At 40.7% G+C, this 15108-nt stretch overlaps 2 protein-coding genes and 1 long non-coding RNA gene across 3 annotated transcripts; 1 reads left to right on the forward strand and 2 right to left on the reverse strand.

Moving 5' to 3' along the window:
• Nucleotides 1-1304: 1304 nt before the first annotated feature.
• Nucleotides 1305-6945, reverse strand: LOC142372717 (cytochrome c oxidase subunit 5B, mitochondrial-like). Its single transcript, XM_075455670.1, has 4 exons — nt 6780-6945; nt 5650-5720; nt 2512-2611; nt 1305-1737 (listed from the first exon to the last, which is right to left on the reverse strand). The coding sequence occupies exons 1-4, from the start codon at nt 6928-6930 to the stop codon at nt 1625-1627; spliced, it is 435 nt and encodes a 144-aa protein (XP_075311785.1). The 5' UTR covers nt 6931-6945; the 3' UTR covers nt 1305-1624.
• A 2498-nt stretch (nt 6946-9443) lies between these two features.
• On the reverse strand, nt 9444-12422 carry LOC142372964 (cytochrome c oxidase subunit 5B, mitochondrial-like). The gene is made up of 4 exons (XM_075455990.1): nt 12283-12422; nt 11410-11480; nt 10434-10533; nt 9444-9913 (listed from the first exon to the last, which is right to left on the reverse strand). Exons 1-4 carry the CDS (start codon nt 12377-12379, stop codon nt 9801-9803), a joined length of 381 nt encoding a protein of 126 aa, XP_075312105.1. The 5' UTR covers nt 12380-12422; the 3' UTR covers nt 9444-9800.
• Nucleotides 9806-10705, forward strand: LOC142372965 (uncharacterized). Its single transcript, XR_012768369.1, has 2 exons — nt 9806-9939; nt 10376-10705. It is a non-coding gene; the product is annotated as an uncharacterized LOC142372965 (long non-coding RNA).
• Nucleotides 12423-15108: the final 2686 nt, after the last annotated feature.

Below are 15108 nucleotides of genomic sequence, written 5' to 3' on the forward strand. Positions count from 1 at the left end.
AAACAGAGAGAAACTCGAGGTTCATTGAGTAAAACCTGGTCCCGATCAGGTTAGGTTCATAGAGTCTGTTACTACGGCAACTGACCGAGAGCTTAAGTTACCTCTCTCTGTGAAACAGGCTAGAGTTACCCCTCTTTCTCTGGTTTGAGTTACCTCCCTTTGGGAAACGGAAAACTCAGAGTTTCCCTCATTTCAGGGTTAATGAACTCAGTTTTCACTAAAACTCAGTTTTTGTTTGTTTGTTGTTTTGGTAGTGGCCCTCCTGAAGCCTATTAGTCCCATCTCGAAGTTGACATATTTCTTATCTGAATTATAAATAAACTTTCATATTAAATTCTAAATAATGTCTCCGTGGCTGCTTGAGGATTGAGGAAAATGGGTCACATGTATGTTGTGCCTTGGTTACGCCTAGATGGGGCATAACAGTCAAAAAGGGAGTTTTTTTTCTCTCCAGTCGCCTCACACCCTGTCCTGACTGAATGCAAGCGAATCCGACGCGAAACGACGACGAAATGTCATGCGAGGGTGTCCTGATATGCAGCATGACGATTTTGTCGTGAGTGATTCTATTGGTTCACAATCCAAACCAATCAAATCAGATCACCAATTAGAAGTGTTTAGGGGCGGGACGCCGCCACAAAATGTCATCCAGATAGAGACAGTGCGAGTGATTTTTTAAGGGGTCAGCGTCATCGCACATTCTAATCACTTTTTATCGCTCGCTCACTTTCAGTCAGGATGAGATGTTATGCACACTCAGGACGGGGGATCGGATTAAAAAGAAGTTTCAGTGCAATCTGTAGGTTTCCTTAGCTAGGCTTTTTTTTTTTTTTTTTTTTTTTTTTTTTTTTAAATTGGCTCTATGTGAATTGGGCTAATTTGGAACTTAATTAATTCCATAATTAAGATAATGATTGTATTACAATGAATTGGACTTCATCTTAGAAATGCTTTGAGATTACATTTGTTGGGATTTAGTGCTTTATAAAACTGATGTGATTTTTTTCTAAGCCTTTGGACGTAGTTATTTTTTCACACCTCCTCGTTGCCCCAAATTCTCAGCACCAATAAATCCAAAGATATATGAATACAAATGCTGATCATCATTTTGAATCTGCATGTTTTTAGGCAAATATGTTTTAGACAAAAGCTGCTTCATGAAATAAAACTCAAAAACCCTCAGCTGCACCATGTGTCAGCTTTGACATTTCATCTAGTCAACATGCTCATTAAATAGTTTTCAACTAACATGCCTCACGTTCAGGTGGAAAAAGGTGTGAACTGGAAGCAGACTGACAAACAAACACGAGTTCAGCACTTTAATGGTTCCATAAGAGGAGTTGAGTGGTTTGAGTGTAACATTGTATAATAAACGTGCACATGTAAACTGAAGCCAAACATGTCTGGTCTGTGTGGAAATGTAACATGGAGAGACAAATGAGGTTACCAGTTAGATCAAGTATGATACAGAACAAAACCAGGATATACACCAAGCCCAAAGACAAAATGTCTTCCTGGAAGTGACGATAAGACTCTTCTTGTTCAGGAGCTTTAGGAAATATTTAAGAGAAGCCAAACTAGTACTGCGTATACATCTCTATGATAATAAGATCAGGGTTTTAAGTTAGTGGGGGAGCTCGTGGGCCACCAGTTTGTAGTGGGCGCCGCAGGACGGGCAGCGCTGGGGCTCGCCCTCTTGAAGCCAGAACCAAACCACAGCAGTGTTGTCTTCCTCACCTGCAGAGGAAACGAGAGCAGGTGAGAACTGAACGTGTGGAGGCAGACATCAATGAAAGGGTCTGTTTATCATCCTGACTGTTGCACACTACATAGGGATCATTACACATGTTTAAATGTTTACAAGCTGATCAATATCACTGCCTTAAAGCACGATAGGATCTGAAGATCACTGAGCTACAATCCTGCTGATCCTCATCAGAATCAAACTGCTGATCCTCATTCAGATAAATTCAAAGCATCTCTGAGAACAAAAGCAGAACGAAAGATATTCTAACAGAATAAACTAACAGGGCCCTGCTTTCTCTTTGTATTTAAATGATTCAAACTGTAGAAAACAGAGCTGGTTGATGTTGGACCATTAACAACCATCGGACTTCTTTTCTTGGCCTTCATGCAGTTTGTTTTCAGATGCTTCAATAACTCAGATGATCTGTTCTTGGTTAACATCCAAAATTCATAGAATTTGATTAATTGAGCAGCTCTAAGTTTGATTTAAGGAAGAATTTTAAAGTTCAGTGATTTTAATTAATAAAAACCTTTAAGAGTCTTCAGGAACAAACTTCAGATCTAATTTTTAAGTCTCCTTTTTTTAATTTACAAAAAGAAGTGATTGGTCGGGCCATGGTGGTCACTGGTCTCTAAACTAAACCCGACCTGCTCCAGTTTGACACTGAGAACCCAGAGCTGAGGCTGAACCTGTTTCACAGTGAGGGAATTAAACATAAAGAAGAAAGTTCAAGAACCAACAGAGTTAAACACAAAGCAACTTACAGACACATCCCACAATCCTCTTGTTTGTGATGGAGGGAACCAGGTGGGGGTCGGTTTTGGAGCCAGCGTAACCTTTGGGCTTCATCATGTTGTAGGGATCCTTCAGGAGGGAGGAGAAGGAGGAGGAGGATGAAGGATAGTCATGTCACTACAGTCATCATTCAGATCTGTGTTTGAAGGCATCTCTGAAGCCAACATCAGACCTCATTAAGTTCAACAACATATCAGAGACTCAGATCGGCTGCTGTCGGATAAGAAGCCAGAAGTTTTAATTAAACTGCCGATCAGCAGAATGAGACTGCTGATCGGCAGTCTCATTCTGCCGATCAGCAGAATGAGACTTATTTCTAAGCAGTGTTTCTCAGTCCTGACCCCCGGGCCCTCTGCTCTGCCCCATACTTACACAAATGACTGGTAAAGGGAATAAAGATGCAGGTAATTGTTAGTTTTTATTTGTTTTACAGCATGAACAAAATCTAAAAATGATTCAAGGACTCAAACATCCCAACCATCAAGAGATGTCATTTAAAACAGTTTGTCTGTGCTGAATGTTGAAGGACTTTTCTGGACAAGTCATTATCTCAGATCTGTGTTCTGAGCAGGAGTGGACTAAATGTACGTTTCCATTCCCATCTACGACGCTGAAACGCTGCAGGGAGCGTCGACAATCTGCTGTCATGACAGACCGATTTCCAACATTTCACTTCTGAACAATGACAAACTGGCCCCGACTGTTCTGGCTGCAACAGAAGCAGTGCATTACGTTGGACATTTTAACGCATCTAAGCCTGTTACATCTGGAGTTACTAATGGTGAGCGAACATTTATGTTTCACCGCCTGCAGGTCGCAGAAGAGTTTCCGAGTCCGAGGAGAAAAACTTCTAAATAGAATAGAATAGAAAAATACTTTATTCATCCCCCAATGGGGGAAAATTAAAAAAAATGGGGGAAATTCAAAAATGGAAATGTACATTGTAAATGTACAATTTAAAAGATTTTAGGGGACTAATGACAGCTGGAGTGAGACCTGAGACCATGTGGATTAAAATGGCTGACTGCCCTGAACAAAAAACACTCAGTTACACAGAGCACTAATCAACATGGCGGGCTATCTTTCATCCTATGCTAGTCTTCAGTATCGGACCGTTTCTCAATATGCGTACTTGTCTGTACTCATGTTCTCGTGTACTTCTGAAACGTCATCACTAAAGGACCAAGTACTGTTCCAATTCAAAGTATGCATCCAGACAAGTATGCTCCACATTCCCGGATGTGTACTTGCTCCGCCCATTTTATCAAGTACATTTCTGTGGTGACTTGTGTAGACAGCTTGCTATCCCAGAAAGCAGTGCGGGTCAAGCGAAGATGGCAGAGGAGTTGACAAAAGTTGACAGGTATGCCATTAGCCTGCTCCTCCTCCGCATCCTGGCTCATCACTCCCGTTTCTCCCTCCTCAGCCTTATCGCTTCCTCTTCAGCTTTAAAATAAAGTATTCCAACAGCAGCTGCAAGCACAGCTTGGTACATTTTCAATCATTTTTAGAAGTTTTGATTTTTCTTTGCTGTTGAAAATCACACACGGGCAGCGATGAACAGAAAAATCATAAACAATCTTTTAAGTTTTTATTTTTATTTTTGGTGTCAACGTCTTTGATGTAATCAAGTACGCTTCCGTTCCAAATGCACAATGAGCGTACTTGCGTACTTCTGTACTCAGAAGTCTGTACTTCCGACAAGTCCATACTTGTCCAGTAACCTCCAGTTAAACTGCGGCTAATCGCTGTGTGTTTGGGGACTTTATAAACCTCACGTCTCAGATAAGTGCTGCTCATTTCCCAGTTTGCTGGCTGCATGTAACGACCTCCTGAAGCACGATTAACCGCCTCTCTGGTGTCCTGGAGGACTCGTTTAGTCAGCCTTGAGGAACCGGAGGCTAAAAGTGACCGAGATCTTCGGCCATTCGCCAATTCTACAGGGTAACATGTTCCGATGAGCTGGGAGTGTTTCTGAAATACTCAGGAGTTCTTGTCAGCTCCAAAGTGTTTCAGTCTGGATCAAACTGAATCATGTTTCGGTTACAGACTTGCAGACCAATTACAGGAATAGAACAGTTTCTACTTTGAATATGCTCCCAACACATAAAAGTACAGTGAACCCTCGCTATAACGCGGTTCACCTTTCACGGTCTCGCTGCTTCACGGATTTGCATCGTGCATTGTGTTCTGCATTCTGATTGGCTAAACAGTCTCTCCGCTTCTTCTCTACCTGTGTGTCAATAACGTTGCGGTTTAATATGTACACGTACACGTTCATTACAGTTCTGAAACATAATCGATGGTGGCATGTCGGTATATAAAAATCTTTTTGCCCAGAAGAAAAAAAAAGAGCGACAACAACTACCGATCTATGTTCTTCTCTCGAAAAAACACACCTGCACCGCAGGCGTTAGAAGAAAAAAACGCTACAGAGCGGAGTCAGGATGCAGCAGCTCAGTCAGAAGAGCAGTGAAATACACGCGAGTCACTATTTATCCTACTGTACTTTGTATTTCTTTTCATAATCATTTTTCATTTTCTCCCGTTCTAATCCAATGACTCGGGTCGCGGTGGGGCGGCGCTGATCTCCGCAATTTGAAGCCTTCAGTTCGTATTGATGATTAAAATGATTATTTTACAGTACAGTAGTTATTTGTTAAAAAAAACGTTTATACAGTACTTTTATTTGTTAAACAAATGCTTGGGCCTGTAAAAAGGTGTTGTTCTTTGGTTTCAATGTATTATGGAGTATTTCATTGTATAATAATTGTAAAATTTTGCCTATCACGGGTTCTTTTTGGAACGTAACTTTGGAACGTAATCCCCACGAAAAACGAGGGTTCACTGTAACTAGAATGTACTGTTTAAGCAGACCAAGTAAGAACAAACAGCGGCAGTCTGAGGTGAAAACAACCTACGAAGCCACCAGCAGGACTGAACAACATCCTGGACCTTTGTTTCTCGGAACAAAGAACGTAATCAGTTCTGTTTGATTCATTCAACAAATTTCACTTTTCAATGACTGGTGGAGCCGAGTGTCAATGTGCACAATGATCTGTGATGGTTGATTCAGGTTAAAGGAATAAACTAATGAGTGACCGTACCGTTCCGTCCTTCATGGCCTTCATGATGATCTTCTCCAGTCCAGTGGCCTGCTCCTCATCAGTGGGAATCCCTGCAAACATGTCAGAGTACAGCAGTCTAATCATCTATTATTATTCATTATTACCCTAACTTAAAGATAGAGATGCAGTGGCTGTGTAGTTTCATCAGAAGAAACCAGAAACCAGAAACCAATTAAACCTTCCAAGAACCAAAAGTCGGGACAACTTTTCAGTCTTTGGACAAAAACTACAGAATTTAATTTATCAAACCTTTAAATTACAAAGCTTTGTAGTAGAAGATACAAAGTGTTAAATCGGAGTGAGTGTGGCTGCTTAAACTCAAGTAAATACCAGCCAGATGTGTCCCAGATTGACTTCACTTCACCCAGGGAACTGACTCTGGGACAGTTCGGTCCATCAAGCTGGAACCTTCCTGTCACTTCAGAAATAAAACCTAAGTACCTTTAAATTTGTAAACATTTATTAAAAAGATAAATGACCAACATTAAAAAAAAACTGATTTGGAAATATTTAAACTATAGACTTACATTCTCTCCACATATTTTTCAGAATAAGAGCTTAACCTAGTAATTAGTAATAAATTAGTAATAAATCCAAATTATCGGTTAATCGAGTAGGAACTTTTAAGATCAACAGCCTCCCGATACCTCGTTTGGTAACGCAAGTTAAACATAATGATAACTTAACTGTACAGTTTCGATAAGTACAATACCACAGTAAAAATAACATACAAATCAAATGCATTTGTTAAAACTGTCGATTTTTGCGGGTTAATCATTAACAACGACGTTTGACCGCTTGCTATCGTTGCTAAGCTAATGCTAAAAAGCAAAGTTAGCTCTTCGCTTTAAAATCAACCGTTTCGAGTTATATGTTATTTTACAATGAGCCGAAGTGAAGATGGTTTCAGATTAAAACTATAGAGCAAAACTTTCAACCTTTGATGCACTAATGGGTTTAGCAGAAACACAATTTAAAAGTTTTTAAACTTGATTTGGCCTGCCCCATAAGAGAGTCGCAGAGACAGGAAGAGCTCGTCGGTCAGCGGGATCAACCTTTTCTTAGCTCATATTTGTGTGTTTAAGGCGTTGTGTTGGTTCCATCCTCACCTCCAGCCGCCATACTGCGGGTCAGAGCCGGAACCCGGGAAGCTTGACAGCTCGCCGCGGCTCTGAAACCTGTACGAAGCAGTAACCTTGCAGCCATTTCTCCTTCTGTGGCGTCTGTCAAGTGCGGACGAATAATGATGACGTATGCCATTCTTCTGCAGAGGTTAGACATTTGCCTACCAGTTTTCTTGCATTAGCGCCCTCTTCTGTTTCAAAGTTCTCCAACGTTCTCTATTGGGGACAAGTCAGGACTGCAGGCAGGCAGGCCAGTCCAGTACCTGTACTCTCTTCTTCCTCAGCCATGCCTTTGGAATGTGTGCAGAAGGTGGTTTTTCATTGTCTTGTTGAAAAATGCATGGACGTCCCTGGAAAAGATGTGGTCTTGAATATGATGCTGTAAAATCTCAGTGAATTTTTCTGCATTAATGCTGCCATCACAGAAGTGGAAATGAGCTTTGCCAAGGGCACTACAGAGCCTGGCTTTTGGACTGGTTGCTAACAACAGTCTGGATGCTCCTTTTGCTCTTTGGTCCAGAGCACACGGCATCCATTTCATCCAACAAAGATCTGGAATACTGATTGGTCTGACCACAATACACGTTACCACTGTGTGATGGTCCATCCCAGATGCCTCAAAGCCCAGAGATGTGGATGCCGCCTCTGGACGAGGTTAAGATAAGGCTTTTTTTCTGCACAGTAAAGTTTGTGAATGAAACTCTGTATTGTAGTGCTTGACAAAGGTTTCCCACAGTAATCCCTTATCAATAGCAATCTTTCGGACAGAGCCGTTCTAAGAACGGTCCTCCTCGAATTTCGTTCTAATAACTGTCCTTCCCCAGCGGAACTGTTTCAGTTTGCATTCGCACATGAGTCGGGACCAGGTCGGGACTGATGTGGCGCAACCGTCTGCGACAGTGACGTGTTACTTTAGCGCCACACTCAACAACAAAACAAAACAAAACAAAACCTGCAAAAAGTAAGGAGAGAAGAAAAAACACCACAAAGAAGCTAATATGGAGAGCGGGGAGGCCACCGTGTTCATGGTCTGCATGATGGTGATATTAATCATGGACGATCACATCGGGCGTCTAACATCGAGGCTGGAAGAGCACACAGAGAGAGTCAGGAGGTGAAGGATCGAGCGCAGGCGATACTTCGGCCCAATCCCATTTCACCCCTTGGCCCTACCCCTTACCCCTTCCCCTCCGTTTTGCGCGTTCACGTGTAGGGGTAGGGGTGTCCCAATTCTCGTCGGCGGAGGGGTAGGGCTAAGGGCTAAGGGCTCTGTAGCCCTTCAAACGGAGGGGTTCGGCCAGGCAGACTCGTTCGAAGGGGTATGATATATTTCCCAGAGTACAACGCGACTACCGGGAGAACTCAAGTGTTTTCAAACATGGCAGAAGCAAAGAAAGGACCACACAAATGTAAGTAGCTCTATTTTTTTTTGCCATAATTTAACTGTTTTAGGTTGTGATAACTGGTGTATTGTGTGAGTTTAACATGGTGGCAATGTGTAATTGTTTTCTGCTATAAACGCACATGGGAAAAGTCGCTATTTACATGGAGTAATCGGTCAATGCACGTGAAGCTGCTACGAAAGAGTAGTCGTTTTTGAAATTGTAACTCGAGTATTTACAAGCAATGTAGTTGGTTAACCATAGAGAAGTTCCTTTTGAGTGACGTGTGCGTCATTTCGCTACCTATTATCACAAGTATTCATATACAGTACGTGACTGTGATTCACAGGGACGTGTGAATCTTCGTTTCATGAAGGAAGAAAGGAGAGCAGAGCGCCGCAGACAAAGGAGACAACGTGTAAGTTTAACTTATTAAACACGTGCCGGTTGTGTCTGTGTCGTATGAGTAAACATTTCAGCCGTGACAGCATGACATGGGGCTTAGCTACCGACCACCAAACACCTACGTCAGATGTGTTCCTATAGAACCCTGAAAAGACCCAGCCTCAGAGAAGGAGCTAAAATGGTTATAGGAACTGAGGGCGATGGTCCCGAGTTCCTGTATGTCCGAATGCGGGAGAAAACGGCCCCGTGGATTAAAAGGTTATAAGAACTGCCAAAGGTTCCTACAGTCCGAATGCCGCTCATGTGGTTCTATCAGCTTTTGATGAATGACGGTTCTTGATGCAGTGCTTTCTGAGGGTTCAGAGATCACGGGTGTCCAGCTTAGGCTTCCTCCCTTCATTCCTCCAGTTTCCTTGAATGCTTTAATGATATTCTGCGCTGTAGAGGGAGAAATATGCAAATCCCTTCCAATCTTTCTTTGAGGAACATTGTTTTTAAACACATTTGTGGAGACTGGAGATCCTCTGAACATCTCCTCAGACTCTTTGTACCACTTTATTACTGTCACCTGTTTTAACTTCTTTATCTTATCTCCTTACTGGCCCTAAATTGCCTCCGTCCCATTTTATCTAGTGATTTTTTTTTATCTGTTGCAATCCTAAAATGCAGTCGTGGATGAATATTAATAAATTAATGAGACAAGACTTGAAAAATCTTGGGTTTGACTGTCTGAAGTGCAATAAAATCTGAATCTACTTACAGGTGTATTTCAACAGCATCAATCATTAAAGAAACAAAGCTTCTATAATGTTTAATTGATTAACTGATAAAATAATAAAAAAAAGAGTCCAGGAGAAGTGCATTAACAGGAATTGATCACATTTATTGGTTTAATAAAAGTTAAGTATGACAGTGTACAGTACAAGTTTAGATGTAAACTGGTCCAAACATACCTGATCTGTGTGGAAATGTATCATAAGACTGATGAGGTTAGCAGGTGGATCAAGTGCTGACACAGAATAAGATAAAGAATAACCCACCAGGAAATACACCAAGCCCAAAAGATGCCTGACCTTCCTGTAAACTGAGAAGTGGAAACAATCGGATTGTTCTTGTTCTGGAGGTGGAAGCCACACGGTGCAGATGTGCACCTAGGACATCCACATATACATATATAGATATATAAACACACACTGATAAGATGGTTTTATGTTACAGGTTAGTGTGGGAGCTCGTGGGCCACCAGTTTGTAGTGAGCACCGCAGGACGGGCACCGCTGGGGCTCGCCCGCTTGAAGCCAGAACCAAACCACGGCGGTATTGTCTTCCTCACCTGGAGAAGAAACAGTAACAGGAAATGTGAGCTTTTAAATAAGATAAGTCATGGATGAAAATCAAAACCAGAAGAGAAGCTGCACATTCATGTTACTGTCAAAAAACTGACAGAAAACAGGCTTCTTCATCAAAATCTGAGATTAGAGGCTGCAGCTCGGACACACCAGCGCCACCATGTGTTGACAAACAACTGTAAGATTAGCTGTAGTTTTCACCCAACAGCCCTGAAGAATAAACATTTTTTTAAAAGTGCCCTAAGGTGTAATACCACTGATGGCCAACAGGTGCTGCTAAAGAATAGACTCCCATTTAAAACCATCATGAAATACCTCGAGAACTCATGTTCAATGTTTAAAATGGTATCTAAATGATAAATGATATCCGTTAAATTAGAAAATATTAAATCTCAAAATAATGAAAAATCTCTTTAAATATGTCTCTCTGCTTTTTAATGTTGCAGCACTTTGGTCAACAGGAGGTTGTCAGAAGCACAGTGAACCCCAACGAGTTAAACTTACAGACGCATCCCACAATCCTCTTGTTTGTGATGGAGGGAACCAGGTGGGGATCGGCTTTGGAGCCAGCATAACCTTTGGGCTTCATCATGTTGTAGGGATCCTGCAGGAGGGAAGAGGATGAAGGCAGACTGATATTATGTGGTCAGAGTTTAATGAAACAGCAGACGTCATCAGAGAGGATTTCTTTTTTTCAGAGACATGGAAACTCTCTAAACTAGAGCCAAATCGCCAAAGTAGAATTTCCTCTAAAATTAAAATTTATCACATGAAAATCGATTCTCATTCTGATATTTTCTGTTCTTTCTCACTAGTTACATTTTATTAAAAATGTCTCTTCCATTTTACATTAATTTACATCTTTTTTGGGTATTAAAGGTGGGGTAGGGGATCTTTTTCTGGAACATTTTTTTACATGTTGCTTGAAATACTCTTCACACCCCCATTGCAACCAATTAATTAAAAGTTTTGACACAAATATGAAAAGTTTTAGTGGCCTCTAGAACGTACAATCTAGGAAAAACAGTATCCAATCATTGTGAACGGACCGTTCACAATGATTGGATACTGATGCCGTCTATCAAACTGCAATCTGCTCCTCCCTCCCCCTCCTTCCCCATGTGCGCATACCCTGCTCCGTGAACGAATTACGCGTCCAGAAGCTTGGCAGGAAGCTAAACTAGAGCCAGCTTGGCTAGCACCTAGCATTATTAAACGTATAGTTAGCATATACTAAATACAGCAACGATCGATGCTTACTGTCAGAACAGCGCTTGTGCACCTTCGTGCTCGTGCGCGTTCATGTACTCTAGAGGCGTGCCTTCGGGGGGAAAGTGAAGAAAAGGGTTGGGACTTTTTACCTGTGTATTTTCAAAATGCAGCTTCGCTCGACTCAAAATCCAGGATCTCCTACTCTACCTTTAACTGTATGTATAAGTCAGGGTTCCTCCTCAGTGACAGATCCTAAGTATCACCATACCGTCCCATCCTTCATGGCCTTCATGATGATCTTCTCCAGTCCAGTGGCCTGCTCCTCATCAGTGGGGATCCCTAAAAACACAGAGTTTTTACTTTTTTACTCGTGAACAGTGTCAGCAAACAAGACCTGGAAACTTGATAAAGCAGCTGTGATGGCATTCATTTACCACACAGGGGAGGGTAACATGAAAATGATCATCCATCGACTGCCAGTGGGATCACAACACAACAGACTTTGTTTTAAAGGATATCTAACGAGTTAAAATCAAGAAAACTGCAAATATTTGACTTAAGAAGATACTGAAATGATTAAAGTGCCAAACAAAAGGTTTTTATTTAGTGTAAATTACCTAAATCATGAAGTAAGTAACTAATTATCATGCTAAAATCATTGGCCTACTAATTTCACACAATTTTCAGTAGTTTCAGTACCAAATTACACAAAACTCAAAAATGTTTTACAGTTAAACTGCTGACATTTATTAAATACTGCCATTTATCATCAAAAACCTGATCTGTAAAACATCAGCTTTGCTTTCTCATACTTTTTATTCACATAAATATCCGCATTCATGGACTGTGGTGTGAACGGATAGGGACGAAATTAAAAACATCATGTATTTTTTTTTCCATTAGTGTGCCGAATTGAATATGGATTAGGTTTATTTCCCATATCAAAATAAATTAATGTTTTAACGGTATAAAATATAAAAGACAAACTGTTTTAACAGAAATCGTCACATTTTGTAACTGAAGTCTGTGGAACGTTGTGGGACAGGAGGTGTTATCTGTCCTTGCTGCGGTTAATCCTTCCTTTAGCTGATAATAAAGCCGTATATTGGTTGGAGTGTGTTAGTGTCGGTTCCGTCCTCACCTCCAGCCGCCATGCTGCGATTCAGAGCGGGGACCCGGGCAGCCCGGCAGCTCGTCGCAGCTCTGAACGCCGAGCGGATAAGTAACCTTGCGGCCATTTTTCCTTCTTGGTGTTGGATCGTGGCTGGTCGCAGGAAGATGACGTAAAAGGTCTTCAAAAAAACGTTTCTGACTTTTCAAAGAGGTGAAAATAAAGACCAATAGAAACTGATTCTGTAAATTAATGTGATGTACAGTTAACATCTTAGCTAAGACTGACCCTTATTATTATAAACATAATTAATTTAACTTAATCCTACAGAGTTGAAGTATATATTTGATAACCTTTGAGTTCACATTACTTGACTATACAGTTTCTGAGAATAAATTTACATATAGAAGTTGTCTATCAGAGGATGCTATAACCAGATTTAAAGAATTAATGCCATCATCCTTTTCTTCACTGCCATGTGCAGATATGACAGACAACGACTACCTAAATTTTGCTCCAGCAACACTTGACTCTCTTCTTGACAGCACTATAGTTTCAATGCCTACAAATCTGGACAATGTTGCCCCTCTGAAAAGGAAGGTAATCAGTCAGAAGAGGTTGGCTCCTTGGTATAATTCACAGCTGCGTGCTTTAAAGTAGACTGCAAGAAAGCTGGAGAGACAGTGGCGTTCCTCTAATTTAGAAGAGTCTCAATTAGTCTGGAAAGATAGTTTAATAACGTATAAGAAAGCCCTTCGTAAAGCTAGAACTGCTTATTATTCATCACTGATAGAAGAGAATAAGAATAATCCCAGGTTTCTTTTCAGCACCGTAGCCAGTCTGACAAAGAGTCCAAGCTCTGTTGAGCCAGGTATTACTTTAACTCCCAGCAGTGGTGATTTCATGAGCTTCTTTATCAATAAAATTGTTTCTATCAGAGAGAAGATTAATGGAGTCCTTCCCACTATCATCTGTGATGTATCATCAAGTACAGCAGCTTCTTTAGAACCTGATTTGTATTTAGACGGCTTCTGTCCAGTTGATCTCTCTGAACTAACAACAGAAATAGTCTCTTCTAAACCATCAACTTGTATTTTAGACCCAATCCCAACCAGACTGTTCAAGGAGGTTTTCCCCTTAATTGACACTTCCATATTGGATTTGATCAATCTGTCTCTATTGACAGGATATGTACCTCAGACTTTTAAGGTTGCTGTAATTAAACCTTTACTTAAAAAAACCTACTCTTGATTCAGAAGTGTTCGCTAATTATAGACCTATATCCAATCTCCCTTTTATGTCTAAAGTTGCAGCTCAACTTTGTGATCATTTACGTAGAAAAAATCTGTTTGAAGAGTTCCAGTCAGGATTCAGAGTGCATCATAGCACAGAAACAGCACTGGTGAAAGTTACCAATGATCTCCTCTTAGCCTCTGATAGCGGACTTGTGTCTGTGCTTGTCCTGTTAGATCTCAGTGTTGCATTTGATACGGTCGATCACAGACTTGAACATGTTATTGGGATTAAAGGAACTGCATTAGGCTGGTTTAAATCATATTTATCTGAAAGATTTCAGTTTGTTCTTGTAAATGAAGAATCTTCCTCACAATCCAGAGTAAGTCATGGAGTTCCTCAGGGTTCTGTGCTTGGACCAATTCTTTTCACTTTATACATGCTTCCATAAGGTAACATTATTAGACAGCATGGCATAAATTTCCATTGCTATGCTGATGATAATCAGCTGTACTTATCTATAAAACCAGATGAACCCAATAGGTTGGTCAGACTACAAGCATGTCTTAAAGACATAAAGACCTGGATGACTCAGAACTGTCTGCTTCTAAATTCAGACAAAACTGAAATTGTTATCTTTGGACCTGAGCGTTCTAGGGAGAAATTGTCTAGCTATATAGTTACTCTACATAGTATTTTTTTGGCTCCTCGTACTACAGTGAGGAACCTTGGAGTTATTTTTGACCAGAATTTATCATTTGACTCGCATATTAAACAGGTTTCTAGGACTGCCTTCTTTCATCTTCGTAATATTGTTAAAATCAGGAACATCCTGTCTCAGAGTGATGTAGAAAAACTAGTCCATACATTTGTTACTTCAAGATTGGACTACAGTAATTCTTTATTCTTGGGCTGTCCCACATATTCTTTGAAAAGCCTTTTCAGCTGATCCAAAATGCTGCAGCCAGAGTTCTGATGAGAACTAAAAGAAGAGATCATATTTGTCCAGTTTTAGCTTCTCTTCATTGGCTCCCTGTTAAATGCGGATGGCCACCCTTCCTGAGTCTGGTTCTGCCAGAGGTTTCTTCTTGTTAAAAGGGAGTCGTTCCTTTCCACAGTCGCCTCAGGCACGCTCAGGATGGGAGATTGGACTGAAGACAAATTTCAGTGCAATCTGTTGGTTTCCTTAGCTAGGAAATTGTTTTTGAATTGGCTCTATATGAATGAATTGGATTCTTTTGAAATTAATTATGATTACAATGAATTGAACTCCAATTGGCTTGAATTGGACTATTCTATTTAAGTGCCTTGAAATGACATTTGTTGTAATTTGGCGCTATATAAATAAAACTGAATTGAATAGAATTGAATACAGTTCCTTAAAATGCATTTCTAAATGGTGCGTAAAAAGTTTACATTTTACTCACAAGAATTAAGACATCATCCAGTCTTTTAATCCAATAATATTTATATTGACTCCTTTGCTATTTTGTCCTATCCCTGCATGTCCATGTGGGGCCCATGTGGGGTTTAAATTTGGGCTGCAGATAAGGGTCCCACGTGGATTTGTCCGCAGTTTCCACGGTGGCCTCACCTGTGTTTGCCCATATGGGTTTCAAAATG

Source organism: Odontesthes bonariensis, chromosome 22, assembly GCF_027942865.1.
Source record: "Odontesthes bonariensis isolate fOdoBon6 chromosome 22, fOdoBon6.hap1, whole genome shotgun sequence".
NCBI lineage: Eukaryota > Metazoa > Chordata > Actinopteri > Atheriniformes > Atherinopsidae > Odontesthes > Odontesthes bonariensis.

What these genes read in the sequence shown, in the direction of transcription:
- LOC142372964 (XM_075455990.1), bottom strand. Translation starts at nt 12,379, where the DNA reads ATGGCCGCAAGGTTACTTATCCGCTCGGCGTTCAGAGCTGCGACGAGC. An exon ending in AGGCCATGAAGGATGGGACG is followed by an intron (nt 10,534 to 11,409) that starts GTATGGTGATAC and finishes TCCCTCCTGCAG; the next exon opens with GATCCCTACAACATGATGAA. An exon ending in GAGGATTGTGGGATGCGTCT is followed by an intron (nt 9,914 to 10,433) that starts GTAAGTTTAACT and finishes TTTCTTCTCCAG; the next exon opens with GTGAGGAAGACAATACCGCC.
- LOC142372717 (XM_075455670.1), bottom strand. Translation starts at nt 6,930, where the DNA reads ATGGCATACGTCATCATTATTCGTCCGCACTTGACAGACGCCACAGAA. An exon ending in AGGCCATGAAGGACGGAACG is followed by an intron (nt 2,612 to 5,649) that starts GTACGGTCACTC and finishes TCCCTCCTGAAG; the next exon opens with GATCCCTACAACATGATGAA. An exon ending in GAGGATTGTGGGATGTGTCT is followed by an intron (nt 1,738 to 2,511) that starts GTAAGTTGCTTT and finishes TTTCCTCTGCAG; the next exon opens with GTGAGGAAGACAACACTGCT.